The sequence below is a fragment of the Mastigoproctus giganteus genome, chromosome 7 (assembly GCF_048544385.1).
Source record: "Mastigoproctus giganteus isolate SK-2022 chromosome 7, ASM4854438v1, whole genome shotgun sequence".
In the NCBI taxonomy this organism is placed as follows: Eukaryota; Metazoa; Arthropoda; class Arachnida; order Uropygi; family Thelyphonidae; genus Mastigoproctus; species Mastigoproctus giganteus.
Window position 1 is genome coordinate 38,109,243 of NC_143581.1, and position 17,802 is coordinate 38,127,044.

At 34.2% G+C, this 17,802-nt stretch overlaps 1 protein-coding gene and 1 long non-coding RNA gene across 2 annotated transcripts in view; one reads left to right on the forward strand and one right to left on the reverse strand.

Moving 5' to 3' along the window:
* The window catches only part of LOC150082825 (uncharacterized), a 339,289-nt gene extending 331,479 nt beyond the window's left edge, over positions 1–7,810 (forward strand). The window contains exon 3 of the long non-coding RNA XR_016547197.1: positions 7,744–7,810. This is a non-coding gene — a long non-coding RNA (uncharacterized LOC150082825). The remainder of the gene's footprint in view (positions 1–7,743) is intronic.
* A 1,688-nt stretch (positions 7,811–9,498) lies between these two features.
* Positions 9,499–17,802, reverse strand: part of dre4 (SPT16 homolog, facilitates chromatin remodeling subunit dre4) — a 292,696-nt gene continuing 284,392 nt past the window's right edge. Inside the window, exon 25 of the mRNA XM_090377621.1 lies at positions 9,499–9,801. Within this exon, the coding sequence (XP_090233747.1) occupies positions 9,515–9,801 (287 nt within the window). The 3' untranslated portion in view covers positions 9,499–9,514. The remainder of the gene's footprint in view (positions 9,802–17,802) is intronic.

The window sequence follows — 17,802 nt, forward strand, 5'->3', positions numbered from 1 at the left end:
AGCAAAGTAGAAGGAATGGGTTTAATTACATGGGCCACTTGATGTCAATGGGTTAACTGTTGATGACCCCACTCAGGTTTCTGACAAATTGAATAGGTAATGTGCATTTATACGTGAATTCTTTAGTGGAGGGGATGTGAGAAGTTTATCAAATTCTAATGGGGAACTAAATGATTTTGTAACAACTGAGGAAAGTGGAAGAGAAATTGGTGAAGCTAAAGGCACCTGGGGTGGAAAAAATCTATCCAATTATATTAAGGGAGGCAGCAAAGGAGGCCCCCATAGATGTGCAAATTTATTCCAATTCACAAAGGGGATCAAATGATGGCATGAGTAATTACAGACTTGTTAGTTTGTCTGTTTCAGGGAAAATAATGGCATCACTAGTTAAAGAAATAATGCAGGACCGCCTAAACAAGAATGTAGTAGTAGTGGCATGTGATGCAAGTGTATCAGCTTCTGCAGCAAAAAAAAAACACACCATTCCCTCCTGTCCAGTTCCTCCTTAAATTTATTTAACCTATCAAACTATCACGACAGATGGAAGTTTGTTCCAGCAATTAACCACCTGCTGACTAAAGGCAAATTTCCGCACATCTATTCTACATCTGTCTTTTCTTAATTTGAATTTATGCCCCCTTAGGTTCATAATCTGAACAAGTGGAAAGATCCCATCAGAATTCAGCATGTTCAACCCATTCAACGCCTTATATACCTCAATCAATCAGATCACTGCGCAGGTGCCTAGTCCAGCCACTGCAATTTGCAGAACTTTAGCATCTCTCGGTAAGAGGATCCCTTCAATTACCTCACCAATCTTGTTGCCCTTTTGTGTACACGCTCAAGCAAATCTACATCCTTCCTAAAATGAGGCCTCCAGACCTATATGCAGTACACAAGGCGTGGCCTGACCATTGCCTTATACAGAGGGACAATCACCTCTTTTTCCCTGCTAGCAAAATTCCTATATATCATTGACAAAACCCCATGACCTGCCCTGGCAGCCTGTCTGCATTGCTCAGAAAACTTCATATATGACTGCACAATTATAACCAGGTCATTTTCATTTTATACCACCTTAAGTGTTTCTTCTACTCATATGCAGTACTTTGCATTTGTCAAGGTTAAACTTCAGTTGCCACTTCTTAGCCCATCTGCCCAAATTTTCTAGATCCTGTTGCAGTAGCACACTGCCATTAACAACCCTACCAACCTTTGTATCATCTGTAAACTTCGAAACTAAGCTTGATATACCTTCATCAATATCATTGATAAATATACAAAACAACAGTGGATCCAACACTGAACCCTGTGGGACTCCACTAATAACATTAGTCCATGAAGAGCAGCACCCATTGATTACCACCCTCTGTCTTCTCCCACTCAACCATCCTTTTATCCATTGTAGCAACTTACCCTTAATACCATTCTGCTCCAATTTGTACAATAGTCTTCCATGCGCAACAGTGTCAAAAGCTTTCCTGAAATCCAAATATATGATATCAAAATTATTTTTTGCATCCAGTTCCTTTGTAACCACATCATAATATCCTATCAAATTTGTCAGACAAGACTTTCCCTTAACAAACCCATGCTGTGTCTGAATTATTGCTGCAGTCTTGTCTAGATGATCCTGCAATGCATCTTTAACCAGTGACTCCATTATTTTAGCCAGAACAGAAGTTAAACTAACTGGTCTGTAATTACTCGTGTCACCCTTATGGGCCAGTATGTATTTATACTGTAGTCACAGCATAATTTGTTAAGGGATGATTGTGTCTACCCAATCTGATTATATACTATGATGCAATGACCAAGGAACTGGATGCAAAAAATAATTTTAATATCATATACTTGGATTTCTGGAAGGCTTTTGATATTGTTGCACATTACAAACTGCTGTACAAACTGGAGCAATGTGGCACTGCTCTTTGTGGACTAATGTTATTACTGGAGTCCCTCAGTATTCAGTGTTGGGTCTATTGTTGTTTCTGTATTTATTGATGATGGTATATCAGGCTTAATGTCCAATTTTGCAGATGATACAAAAGTTGGCAGGGTTGTTAATGTCACTAATGACAGTACTCTGCTGCAATGGGACCTAGACAAGTTGAGCAGATGGGCTGAGAGGTGGCAACTGAAGTTTAAAATTGACAAATATAAAGTACTGTATATGGGAAGGAGTAACCCCAGAGTAATGAATCCACTGTGTGGTACTACACTGACAGTGGTAGAGAATGAAAAGGACCTGTGGGTAATTGTGCAGGCAGATATGAAATTTTCTGAGCAGTGCAGACAGTCTGCAAGAGTAGCTCATGGTGTCTGTCAATGATATATAGGAATTTTTCTAGCAGGGATAAGGAGGTGATTATCCCCTTGTATAAGGCAATGGTCAGACCACATCTTGAGTACTGTATACAGGTCTGGAGTCCTTATTTTTTAGGACGTACAGCTGTTGGAACGAGTACAGAGAAGGACAACAAGATTAGTGAATGGAACAAAGGGTTTCTCTTACAAAGAAAGGCTCAAGTTTTGCAAATTAGTGTCTGGAGACTAGACACCTGCGAGGTTATCTGATTGAGGTGTATAAAGCCATGAATGGTTTGAGCATGCTCAGTGCTGATGGGATTCTTTCTCTTGCTCAGAATAATCACCTGAAAAGGGCATAAATTCAAATTGAGGAAGGATAGATGTGCGGAAGTTTGCCTTTAGCCAGAATGTGGTTGATTGTTGGAGCAAACTTTCATCTGTTGTTGTAGAAGTTGATAGCTTAAATAGATTCAAGGCAGAACTAGACAAACATTTGGAGCGAGTGGATGGGTGAAATTAGATTTTTTTTGGCTGATGCTATATAAGCTTGCTTTCTTCCATCATATGCTTTTACTAATTAATGATAATGCTAAAATGGCAGTTGAAGTTTAACATTGGCAAATGCAAGGTATTGCATATGGGTTGCAGTAATTCCAGTGTAGCTTATCAACTGCTTGATACTACACAGAAGGTAATGGAAAATGAAAAAGATTTGAGAGTAATTGTGCAGTCAGATATGAAATTCTGTGAACAGTGCAGACAGGCAGGTGATTATCTCTTTGTAGGCCATATCTTGACTACTGTGTAGAGGTTTAGAGGCATTCACTTTAAGAATGATGTAGATCTGCTGGAATGGGTGTAGAGAAGGATAACCAGATTGGCGAAGGGAAGAAAAGGGTACTACTGCCAAGAAAGGCAATAGTACCCTTCAATAGTTCTGCAAATTGCAGAGTCTGGAGACTTGGCACTTGTGAGGAGATCTGATCGAGATTTTTAAGGCCTTTAATGGATTAAGTAAGCTAAATGTTGATGGCATTTTTCCTCTCAGAGTACACATGAAGGGCACAGATGAGGAGGTATGATTACAGGATGGATGTGTAGAAGTTTGCCTTCAACCAGTGGGTGTTGATTTTTGGAACAGGCTTCCACCTGCTGTCATAGAAGTGGGTGGTCTAAATAAATTCAAGGAAAAACTAAACAAATTTTTGGAGGTATGGATAGGTGAAGTATGTAGGGGTTTTTTTTGGCAGATGCTGTATAACTTTGCTTTCTTGCATCGTGTGCCACTACTACTGCACATGACACTATTCTCGTCAGTTTGAAATGTTACATCTATTTTCATATTTCTATTTGTGCATACCATGGAAAATCATGCCGTATTTGTTGGGTATCTTACAAAATAAAAAAAAAACATTGTTCATTGATTTTATACTACATGAGAGAAATTTTGTGAAAATATCAAAATTACAAGTTTGCTGTTAAATTCAGAATTAAAAAAAAAAAAAAAATTTGAATTTAATAGCAAAGCTGTACTTTATAAAAAAAAAATAGTCAAAATATAAAAAACTGCTAAAACAGTGAAATAGAGAATAGCTCAATAAGATGGATTTTCTCTTGTAAATCTAGAGTTAGCAGGTCATGGCAGCTTGTATCTAATTAATAATTTCTAACAGCCAAGTAATAATAAATTTTGGAAAGATTCAAATGTTAGGCATTATTCTGATCTAATTTCATTATAATAATATACTTAACTATTATGAAGACAAATTTATGCATAGAGCTTTAAAGAACTGACTATAAACAACTAACATTATGCATTCCACTTTGTGGAATTTGGGGCAAACTTAAGTTTATTACTAATTATTTATAAACAAAAATCCATGTTGTCCCATGATAACCAGTTGGCAGCCTGTACCTACACACATAATGAAATATGATATATATAAATGAGTTCTTTTCTTCTCCAATTTTAACTTCTGGAAATGCAAGGATTAATATAATCAGGTACATGAAGCAGTGGCACAATATATAAAAAAACGATGTTTATTTAAACACGAAATACAACTACTAAAGTGATGACAGCTATAATATTACATGATAAACTGCAAGTGCTGAACAGATGGAATCTATTAAAAGATGGTCGACTGTCATGAAAGCTGAGCTTCCTCAGATGCCCCCCCCCCCTATGTTCAGGTCTCTCACTGCTAATAATACAGTACTTAATACAGAAATATTTCAACAGAAATTTATATTACAGTATTCTGTTTTATAGTACAAGTGGTCGTTTGTTGAAGCATCTCTTGTAAGACAAGATTTATCTTCTTAAATAAGGTGTTTATTTCTAAACACAGTACACCACTCAATCAAGGGAAATTATGTTTCTATCCAGTTTTGTCCCTTGAGGGGGAGTAATGCACTACACAAAAATTGTCCTCGAGTTGGCCTGGCCAACACTTCATAGGATGGAGTATATAGGGAGAGTATTCACAGTGTTGTTCAATTTCATCACATGTGCCTCCCATTATAGAGATATTGTGCTTTTTTTTTTTATTTACCTGAAAGAAAAAACAATATCTGTCAAGCTAGGTTATTAAAAAACAGTAATAAGCAAACTCTTTCAGATATTAGCTTAAAGTTCAAATATATCACTTTATTAATATTTTAAATAATATTACCAATAACATCTATACATAAATAAAAAGATATGTACAAAATAGCATCTTCAAAGAGAGATATGGAACATACGAATCACAATCACGACTGCATGTATTTTGCAAGGTCCACAGGTATTAGCTATATAAATTTGCAGCTTTTGACATTAATGCAATAAGTACTTTTACAGTGTTACTAATTTTCCTTTATTGTGCTTGTATGTTTATGTGTGAATACTTCATGTATCTGTTAAGTTTGCACATCTCTATGACAGAATTTAAAAACTGAACTCTTGTTAAAAAATAAACAGGTCATGATGCAAGTGGCTCTTATTGAGAACAGCTGTCCAGCACATTAGGAATTTTTAAAATGAGTGTGTGCACACCTTATGTGCAGGTGGAAAAAATTGAAGATAGATATGGTGGAAGCTGGGGTGCTTTATAGCTTTAAATATGTTGCAGATAAATTTTAACTTAATACAAATGTAGGTGTCCAACTTGCAAATTTAATCCAAAGCTTAAGATTTCTCTTAAAGCTACAACCAGGTGAATAAATAAAAACGCAACATTTTTGTTCATCTGCTTGGCCATAGCTTAAAAGAAGTATTTTGTTTATTACTATTTTTACAAAAAGTGCTTGAAATTATTCTTTCTGAAATGAACTTCCTGGTTTTATAGCAATGTGCAATTCATTTGTATACCAGGATTGTGTGATTTTTGATGGAAGTGAAACAGATATATAACAACACTGATACCATTAGTGCCCAATGGAAATGAAAGGTAGAGGGGTATATTCATCTGTCACTTTTCCCTTCAGTCATGAAGCGACCATGTGGCCAGGTCTGCCACAGTGGTGGTGGTGTATATATGTGAGTGAGGGGAAGTCAGAGGCTTAATGGCTGATTTGGTATGGTTGTTAAAGATTATGTGGAAGCAGTTTGGAAATAATTTTGCTACTGGAAATTGCCTAGCTCACTTCATGCAGCTCAAACTTAAGTGTGGCACCCTTTACTAGTGAATGTAATGTGTAAGATCTCATATATGTGTTCTGCTACACACAAATGCATTCTTTCATTGTTATGTGGGGGGGGGGGAAATGATACTGGAAGACAAAACACAAGAGTGCTATTAAATCACTCAAAACTTTATTCAGATTTTGTGGATGTGTGTGTCAGAAGAAGTGAAAAATTCTCCCAAAAGCACAAATACAGATCTAGCCTCATATCATTCCTGGGGGCTGATATTGATGCTGCAATAATCTGGATGTTTGTTTAAATTCATCTTTTAAAGCAGTACTGAGATATTATAGATTGAGCAACTTTTCTTGTGAATAAAAAATGCACAGACATGAATTTTGCCCAGAATGGTTGAAGATGGCCTTATGATGTGTGGATTACCTATAAGCTTGATGGCACAAGGATGACTTCTTATGGGAGGACTACTGCTGGAAGCTGTGAAGAAGTATAAGTGTATCTTTGTTTTGATATTGGATAGCTTTTTTAAGAACAGGACACAATGGATTAGTTTTTGAGACTTCTGTAAATTTGTGCTTTTTTATTATTATTATTTTTTTTTTTTCATGTCTTAAAAACTGCAAGTGCATGGAAGAACTCCAGGATATTCTAAGAAATGTGTATTATGTTGTCTAGTATTGGCAATGCATTGTAATAATATTTTTTGAATGCTTGTGGTAAGGTCTTCTTTAGTTTAAGATATTTTATCCTCTGGGGTGGGGGGGAACCTGTCTACTAGCAATCCCTCCTCATGACTATGAAATCCAACCATATTTAACCTGTTGACATGTATGCAGGTATGTTACCACCCCATTTGTTTCATATTATGCACAGAAATAGTTATATCCCACAGAGATTCCATGCACTTTCCAAAACCAATACTTTTATCTTCTGTTGCAATGCTGGGGGGATCTTTTTTGGTTAAATCTACACTTTTTCAAAAGGTGCTTAAATTCCACAATTAATACACAAGGAAAGGTGCAATAACTGTCTGTGTTTGTCTTATCAGCAGATAAGTTTTGGTTGGTTCACATTTATTACTATACACAGTCACCACATGATGTAAGTTTGAACCTTCTGCTGTTGGCTTCCTGCAGAGAATACATACATACATAACAAGAACATGCAAAATTGATAATTTTTCTCCTTTTTTTACAGCAGTAACACAGCTTCAAAAAAGGAGATGATTTTTAGGAGTGTGACAAATAAATTTTTACCAATGATAGAAAACACTTGGTTTTTTTTAAAAACTGAACAAATACGAGAATAACAAAGATTTTTCTTTGAATGTGCTTCAAAGAAAAAACACGTGCAGTGGCAGATAAAAAAAAAACAACACACACAACGTTTTTTTTTTTTTAGATTGATTCAAAAATGTTTGTTCCTGCTGTAAAGTCCCATCTTTGAGCTAAAATGTTTATCAAAATAATCACTGTTATTGCTTGACAATACATGTGCTCTATCAACAATCTCATGACAAAAACTTGCTGCTTTCTCCCAGCATACACATCATTAATCTGATGAAGGGATGATAGAAAGTTTAAAGTAATCTCTTGAAAGACTTTCAATCAGAATCTTATTTGTGCAAGTGATGCTGTAGTTCAGGCTTTTTGTAAAAAAATATATAATAAAACCTGTGGCATACAACATTCTGGTCCAAACTCTTCAATGATGCTGATACCAATTATTGTCAAGTGAGAAAGAAGTGAAATTGAAAATTTACAAATTTTCTGATATTTTAAATGTAGTTTTTTTGTTTTTTTTTCAAGTGTTCCTGGCTTTGAAGGACTCAAAGAAAGTAATGCGGATGATACGGGAGATATAAGTTCCTAAATGATGAAGAAATTGTGGCTAGTGTAAAAAACAAAGAACAAGAGTAAAGAGAACTAGGACTCTAAAGAATTCTGATGCTGGCAATCTTTCATCTTCTATTATAAACCACTAGAAAGCCAAAAACATGCTCTCATAATCGGTTGCTTGAAAACCACAAAGAAGCAGAGTTAACACAGATTTATTATTAAGAAATATTTGTACACTTGCTTTGAAAAAAGTGACAGATTGAAACCCAGTGAACAGACTGAAAAATATGTGAGTCATCTTATTATGCTTATGCTAATATATGTCTACTTGAGTGATGGCCAATATGTACTGTAAAATATAAATAATAAATGTATTTTTCTATTGTCTTTTTCTCTAATTCATCACTTCCTTAGTCCCAAATTCTTGTTTATACTTTAGCTTGGCAACCAGGTCAGAAGATTTTATTTACAATAAATCACAAATACAATCATTAATTGTATTTAGCAGTCACGTGAGCTTGAACCACAGTCCACTCAAAGAGCTAATGCCACTGCACTCTTGTTCCTGACTGCTCAGCTATATCAGTCCCAGTATCTGTCAACAAATATTTATTCATTAAAAGCCTATCTTCTTGGGAGGGGGGGATCAATGGTTCTCTCCTGAGCCAAAGTGTTCCCACCACTTTCAGCCTTTTGCTTTGCTACTCTTTTTGAGGCATGATTCTAGCCTAATTTAAAATCACTGCACAAACTAAGAGTATAACAACACATGCTGTTACCAAATTTTGTTACATAGTTCAGGCTATGCTATTTTATAAATAACACTGATTTCTAATTTCTTAGCTAAAAACAAACCAACAAACAAAAAAAGCTGACCTATATCAATAGAACCTTCAAGTTATTTATCAGAATTAAAATACTACAAGACACTACACCAAAAGTTACTAATTATGAAATACGATATTCACACTGAAATTTCTGATAGCAAAGGCTTCATGAATATTATGCCATAACTTACAAAATCCTCCGTTAAATCCACAAAAAAGACTAGGACTGTCAAAATTATTTAATGAACACAATTTAGTATGTTAATTATGATAAAAAAAATTGTCAAATGTTTCCTAAAAAAAAACTTAAGTTTTCAAGAGCTCTAAATTTTCCAACTTCCTATTGTTGGTATCTTGCATATGTTACATAATGAATTGATTCAGTAAAACATTTATGCAGTGTGCATGAATAGAACAATCTAATTTCATCCTTATTCTTAAGGAATGTAATATAATATGAGTAATATAATGAATATATAACTCATATATCCTCCCTATTCACTGTTGCTGATACTGCCATTACTTAAGCATTTTTTATTTCATATCTGCATCTTGCCTATCTCAAACATTATTGGGCTATTCTTCCCCATGGAAAGTAACTTCAAAAAACTTTTAACAAGCATTGTGCTTTTTCAAGATGTGCAATTCTTGTCCCATGCTAATCACAAAAGCCTGTTTCCATAATTTAGAAAAAATAAATAACAGTAGGAGATGCATAACTGCAAAAACATATCCTGCAGTTCAAAGCACAGTCATATGTCATTCTGCTTGTTATCACAAATAATTTTCAAAAAAATTAATGAACTGATGATTCATTAATAGCACTCTAAATTCTTATTACTGCACTCTTATCTAACAGGTTTTTACTATATACTAAAAATGTTAAAGAAAATTACTATACTTACTTAATGACACTATTTTTTTATTTTTTTGCGATTCTTTTGGTCATTACGATCTTCTCTTCTTCGTTTCATGTGATTTGCTTTGCTTGGTCCATTTTTTGTTGGTGAATGTTTGTCATTATGTCTAGATCGAGGGCTAGAACCAGGCCTCCTTTTTTCAGGACTAGAACCAGATCTTCTCTTTTCAGGACTAGATCTTGATCTTCTCTTTTCTGGACTTTTCTTTTGGTGACTGGATTGCCTGGACTTTGGCTTTTTCTTGGTGTATTCATCTTCAAACTCGCCATGATCACGATCAGCTAAAAAAATATAGAGATATTTAACAAATGGACAAGAAAAATATATTAATGATATGCAGGAAAGCAGTTTTCATAATATATTTTTAGAAAATATTTTCTAACTCAAACATGATGGCCAGATGGTTTCCTCTATAGAAGGAGGGTATTCTAGCTTAATTAGCAGGCTATGTAATTGTACTCAAAGTTTTTTGAATCAGATATCTTTCAGAAGTGCACAGTTATTATCCTATAAAATCAATTATCAAAGCATTTTGACCAATCATTAAAAATTAGCGTGTGATATTTGAAAAATGGGTTCAGGTACTTTTTATAAAATGATGTTGCGACTCTTAAAGATGCAGTGTAATTCGAGAAGAAATAATCACTGCAGACAAGTCTGGTGAATTATATTAAAACCAAATGAAGACCAGTGCACTTCATCTGATTATACAGGCATAGAAGGGGGGGATGAGTAAGTAGGCAAAAGGAAAAGAAGCAGGATAGAAGGAAAATTCCTGCCCCATTGTATTTCACTAATAGTTTGGGAATTTGCAAAACTAGGGATTTAGAACAGTTTAAAGGCCATTTAGAGGAAAGAATATGAAAGTTTCCATTCGAAATTCCGGGTGTGTGTGACTACCTATCCCCATTAGTAGAGGTTCAAATGGGGGTTATGTTTTGTTATTAAATTCAAACTTGTAGGATATTTGTTTTAGATCCCACTCCCCTGAAATTATTAATGGTCTATGTATGTTTATTGACTTGTTTGTTGATCTTATTGCTGGAGTTTCACTGGTTTCTAGCTTAAATTTTGTGTCTTGTTTGTCTAATATTATGGTGTTTTCAAAGGATGGGTAGTCCTGTGTCCAAGTGGTGAGCTACCAACTCAGAACTAATTTTTTCCGTCTGATCTATATTTTCTTTATTTTTTGAGGCTGCTTTTGAGTTTTTGTATTCTGCTATGTCAACGATGTTCTCTTGTTGCCTATATATATATATATATATATATATATTATGTGAGGTAAAAGTTAGGCAAAAGTAATAAAAATAAATAAATTTGGCTATGTAGCTATCATTAGAGGCAGCAAATGCACATCCTCCACATGATGCCTAATTATATCTGATAATTAAAATAAATATGATATTTAAAATAAAAACATCAGCCAGTAGTACGGCAATAATGCAGAGCGAAAAGAAACGGAAAATAATATAAAATAAAGAAACAGGGAAGGGAAAGTAGAGATAATAGGACAAAAAGGTAGTCGATAATCCCCTATATAATTTAGTCAATTAAGTCATTTAAACCCAATTAATAAAATGATGTAAATTTAAAATAATGCCAATTATAAATAATTTAGCGGTACCCCCCTCGAAGGTACCAGTTCCAAAAGATGTGAAATATCACCAAAAAAAAAGGTTAAAGAAACTACCAAAAAACTAAAATATCAAAATGATAGACTGACCATCATGCCCCATATCGACAGAGGACCACGAGGCCAATAATGGTCATGGAATCGCTGCATTTCAATCGTCATACAAATCATCGCAAGGGCAGAAATATCGAAGAACCAAACCACCCCTCCATTCTCTGATAGATCAACCAATGCAGAGGATTTGCATGGCGGTGGTCCTTATGCAGCGAAAAATAATCTATAGAACAGACAGCACTCTTGATCAGAGCCACACCACTGACGTAATGCAAGCTTATGTCGATATGGGGCATGATGGTCAGTCTATCATTTTGATATTTTAGTTTTTTGGTAGTTTCTTTAACCTTTTTTGGTGATATTTCGAGGGGGGTACCGCTAAATTATTTATAATTGGCATTATTTTAAATTTACATCATTTTATTAATTGGGTTTAAATGACTTAATTGACTAAATTATATAGGGGATTATCGACTACCTTTTTGTCCTATTATCTCTACTTTCCCTTCCCTGTTTGTTTATTTTATATTATTTTCCATTTCTTTTCGCTCTGCATTATTGCCGTACTACTGGCTGATGTTTTTATTTTAAATATCATATTTATTTTAATTATCAGATATATATATATATATATATATATATATATATACAGTGTGTTTTTTTTTGACATTTGCATGCAGTACATTTCGAAATTTGAAATATTTAGTATTTTTTTTTTTTTTTTCCCACATGTTTAACCATTATTCAAATACATACGCTTAAAGTTATTTAACTAAATTTGCATTTTTCACTGTCTATCGTTAAGATATTTTTTATATTAAACTTTATAACCATTTTTGGAATTTTAAATTACTCAGTCGGACCTCTGTTTAACGAACTTAAAATAGTTTCAGTTGAGCGAAAAAAAAAAAAAATTCATAACGAACAGATTAGGGAGACTGTATGCACTGTTCACACTTCTGGCCTTCAGGCAATTAGTGCTTCTGCACGAATTAAGAGAGCTAAAGGGATTATTCCACTTAGTGATACTCGTAAATCCTATCCGACCACCTGTCCCACATACTGAGTACTGAGAACTTGCGCTGGTCAAGGGCTATTCCCGATGCGAACAATGGGCTCTGGTCAACCTTCTACTATAAGCGCCCTCTTTGGGAATTAGGAGAGAGTGGGTTTCTTTACAAATAATCAACTGTTGTTTCGCAGAAGCATGTTTTTTTCCTTAAATGTTTCTGTAAATTTTTCATATCTCTATTTACATGGTTACAGGACCTCAATGACTTCCACATTTTGGACAGTTTCAAGAAAAAAAAAAATTCAAATTTAAGAATTAGTTCAAAGAGCTAATGACAATATCGATGACAAGAAAAGAAAGATGAAGATAATGAAGGTATTAAACCTTCTAAACATGAAATTTTGGCAGCTTTTGAAACTTCATCATGTCCTGCAGTGTGATGTTCCTGAGAATACAAAAGGTATGTTAAAACAAATGCAAAAATTTTTTAAATGATCGACATACAGTAAATACAGTGTACAACAAAAGATAACCAAATATTTTGAAAAATAATTCTTAAGTGTACTAATATTGTGCACATCATGTCACATGAAAAAAAATAAAAAAAATCGCATCTTAATTTGTTATGTATTAATAAATTGTTTGGAAAATTAAATGCACTAGGCATAATCCTTATGGGTTTTGATAATTAACTATATAATATCGGTTATCGGTGTAAATACACCATAGTTAACCCATAGATTTGAGCTACGATTGTAGCATAGAAGGCATCGTTTTAATTGTATCTCATAATGTGGTTGCCTAGTGCATTTAATTTTCCAAATACATTACCACCACACCCTTCTGGCATCTCTCATAATGTGGATATAACTTCGCAACTGAGATGGCATGTTGTATTACCTACCCACCCACTGATGATGAAGCCAAAAAGCTTCGAAACGATTGTCTGGGTGGTTGTACGCTGAAAATAAATAACAGTAGTCTTCTCTACTAGAGAAGCGTTATTTATTTGAAGTAATTCAATAGTAGCTATCTTGTTGTGAAGGCAACCACATTATGAGATACAATTAAAACGATGCCTTCTACGCTACAACCGTAGCTCAAATCTATGGGTTAACTATGGCGTATTTACACCGATATTATATAGTTAATTATCAAAACCCATAAGGATTATGCCTAGTGCATTTAATTTTCCAAATACATCTCCACCACACCCTTCTGGCATCTCTCATAATGTGGATATAACTTCGCAACTGAGATGACATGTTGTATTATCTACCCGCCCACTGATGACGAAGCCAAAAAGCTTCGAAACGATCGTCTGGGTGGTGGTACGCTGAAAATAAATAACAGTAGTCTTCTCTACTAGAGAAGCGTTATTTATTTGAAGTAATTCAATAGTAGCTATCTTGTTGTGAAGGCAACCACATTATGAGATACAATTAAAACGATGCCTTCTACGCTACAATCGTAGCTCAAATCTATGGGTTAACTATGGTGTATTTACACCGATATTATATAGTTAATTATCAAAACTCATAAGGATTATGCCTAGTGCATTTAATTTTCCAAGTTCAAACTTGTATATTTGACTGTGGAATGAGATCTTCCGTAAATTTGTTTCTGGACTTGATTGAACTCGAAAGTGTTACTGCAAAAGGGGATATTTGATTCTCTGCTCGATTGTCTTTAGTCATACAGTATGACGGAAAACTATTTAAAAACTCACTTAGTTTGTGTCACATGTGATGGTGCAGATGTTATGATGGGTAGTAAAAGTGTTGTTACGAAACTAATGAAACAAAAATTTCCTTCTTAAATAGTGTGGCATTGCGCTAATCACCAATTAGAACTATCAGTTGGTGATACTGTGAAATCCGTTGCAGGTATTGATAGATTTAAAGCATTTATTGATAAACTTTATGTCATGTATAACACGTCGCCAAAAAATGCCAGAGAATTGAAGGTGTGAGCAAACTTGCTGGATATTGAACTATTAAAAATTGGCAGAATTTTTAGCATACGATGGGTGGCAGCGAACTAATCAATTTCAAGAAGCAAAGAATGACTCGATGCGGGACCAAAAAGAAAAATGTACATATGAAGGATTGCAGAAGAAAATTACAACTACAAACTTTATATTAGATTTAGGTTTAATGTGTGATGCTCTTCAAGAATTATCAGACTTGAGCTTGGACTTGCAGGAGTTCGGTATAGATTTGTACAGGGTGAATAAAAAAATAGAAATTGTTGTACAACCTTTTCTTGAAAGACAAACAGTTCTGGGACAGTATTACAGAAATGCCGCCAAAGCTGCTGAAAATCTACGATTTCAAGGAGTTTCGCTTCATGGGACAGACTACAGAAATTATTCTCCAATTGATCCAGAGAGGCTTTCTACAGGACTTTGAAACAATCAGTAGAAATCAGCAGGCTGCTTGATAGTAAAAGTGCTGATTTCACAGCGTCGGCCCGAGTACTTGATAGGAAACATTGGCCTGAAGATATTAACTGTCAAGTGACATTTGGTGAGAATGAAATTAGAAAATTATCAATTAGGTTTCAGTTAAATGAAAGAGATACAATTCGTGGGTTTCGGGAATACCTAATTGAAAAGACGATTTCGGAAGAATTGAAGAATTCAATGAACGCTCTGAGTAGGATACCAGTTTCATCAAGTGAATGAGAACGAGGATTTTCACAAATGAATCTGATTGTCAGCCCAACCAGAGCTTCGATGATGACTTAAACAGTTTCTTAAAATTGTAGGTCCGCTGCTGACATGCTTTGATTTGTGGTGGCTTTGGAAACATCACCTAGCAAGAGACACAAACAGTAAGGAAAGAAGTCGGCATATTGGGTCGGATGAGAACTTAATAAAAATTTGGAATATTTTATAAAACTTCATTATGAAATTATTTTTACATTTTACTTATTATTTTTTATTTATTAAATAAGACTCACCTTTGACTTATTTTTTATAAACAATACTTGTATAATAAATTTATTCTTAATAAACTGTGTGTTAATATAATTAATTTGTCGTTCTTATTCCAAAAACATTACTACTGAAGTAACAATATCAGGAAATAAGTTTTTAGTTTACTTTTCATATCCTTTTAATTTTCAATTTTTCCTGATAGCCAAGAATGAGTACCGGCACCTATTTTTTTTACAAAAAAAAGCACTGTGTGTGTGTATATATATATATATAGTTGCGTTCTGTTGTGCAAGGAATTGCATAAACTATGTTTGTTTAAAGTCTATTTTTAAGGTATGCACATAGTTTCTTGGAGCTGCTGAAAGCTAGGTTTACCCCAGAATCTTTGAAAATTTTTTTCAAAGGTTGTTGGTAAGTAACATATGGGAGGCCTATCAATTGTTTTTTCATTACTTCTCGGTTTTGTTTTTCTTTACTATTTCTTTCGATAGTATTTAAGGCACTGTTTATGAGCCAGTTCAGGTAACAGTGGTTGGAGAATCTGTCCTTAAGTGATCCTATTTCCTGTTTACAGTCATCCTGTATGCTTGAATACTCAAATGCACTGCTTAACTGGGCTATTAAGATTGATTTTTTTGTGAGAAAGATGTCGTAGCTGTCAAAATGTAAATAATTTCCCTTATTAAAAATACATCACAAACCTATTTTATAGGTTTGTGATATATTTTAGTGTTGATTTTGGTGGCATTTCTTGTTAATGTTAGATTTAGGAAGTTTATGCTATTGTTTTCTTCATTTTCTATTGTGAATTGTAGCCTTTCATCTACATTATTCAATTCATGAAAGATTTTATTTATGGTATCCGGTTTTGCTATAAGCAGACAACTATCAAAGTACCTTCCATAGAATTTCAGGGATGGGGAAGAGTACTTGGAAATAATGTGATTTTCTATTTCCAAAAGGTAACGTCTTCAGAGAGAGAGATGTCCACTTATAGAACCACCCTCTGGTTCCCCAAACACTTGTTGGTAAAAGACTCCTTCATGAGTGAAATAATTAGCGGATAACAGTATGTTTAGTAAGTTTGTCATGTCAGTGATTTCTAATTTTGTTCTGTTTTTTATTGTGGGATCATTGCCCAACAAATGCTGAGTAGCCTTCACTGCTTTTTGTGGGTGTACATTTGTATATAGCATTTGTATATTGTATATACACTTGTATTTAGAAAAAAATTTCATACTGATTATGCAGGCCTGCAAATTTAAAATTTTTAAAAGTTTTGATTCTATATGCAATTTTCCATAATTCAGCTATTCTGATTTTGAAAATAGCCTTCACTTTCTTCTATCCCATAAGGAATTCTGCAAATTGAGAAGAAAGTAAACAGTAATATAAATAAAATTATTATGCTTGTTAAAGGAAACACAGAAAGTTACAAAGCGGAATACTGATGAAATGAATATTCATTGTAATTTCTCCTGGTTTTGTGAAATCTGTCTAAAGCTACACTCTTTTTTGCCTGTTATATTACTATTGTATATATTACTGTTGAAACCCCCCCCCCCCCATTGTAACATCCAACAGTAACAAGCCATCAACTGATGTTTCAACTTTTTCCTATAACTCTACTTTATTTCCTGATACCTTAATAAAATTGCCACCTTTCTTCATCGCTAACAGCTTTGAGATTATTCAGGGAAATACTCCATATGTGAAGGTAAGAAATGAAGTTAAGCTCATGTTAAAAACCAGCTCTGTGAATTTAATGAAGGTATTGTTGACATTGTTTGTAATTTGGGTCCTTGTTATTCCTAAAAATTTGTTAATAAAATCCTTAAAAACAATCCACACTTCTTTTTCAACAACAGGTCTTCACTGTTCTTATGAGAGCCCACAAAAATTCTTTTAAGTTTTACTTCTGAATAAGCAAAGAATTTATCACAAAGACACTTGAAACAGTATCCATCTTTGTCTAAGGCTTATGAGCTTTTTCATAAAGCTCACTTATGTAAAGTGGAGACAAGTTTCTTCAGATCAACCAAACTTTCACGGTCAGTGATTTTTTTGCACCTGGCACCAGATTAATTCATTCATTCATTAAAAAAAAAAAAAAAACCCTGGAAACTTTGTATAACTGGATTGGTGATCAAAGGAATATATCAAGAACTTAAAACTTTTGTCTCCAAAGATGTTGTTTTATGATGCACTGGCATGTCCACAGAGTAGCTATGTTCTTTATGGAGAGATCTTTTTTGAGGATTGCCCTCAGCTACAATGATGTGTGCTGTGTTATTGCAATCAGCTCCATCGATATTGAAACTACAAACAATGTATTCAATGTCTCTTCATGTTGGACAAATGTTAAGAATTGGGATCCTCCAAGGACTTGTACAACGACCAGTGTTATTTCTGATTTTCTTAAATGACACAGAGGAATGAATACAGGATATGATGTCAAAATTTGCAGAGTCAAGTTTGGAAGAGATTAATGATCAGCATCAAGCAGCACTTATTCAAGATGACTTGAATAACCATCTCTGACTTCTGACCATCTCTGAAAGACTTCAGAGATGGTCAGAAGAGAAGTGGCAGCTATGTTTTTATGCAGGAAAATGCAAGGTCTTGAGGAACAGCAACCCAAG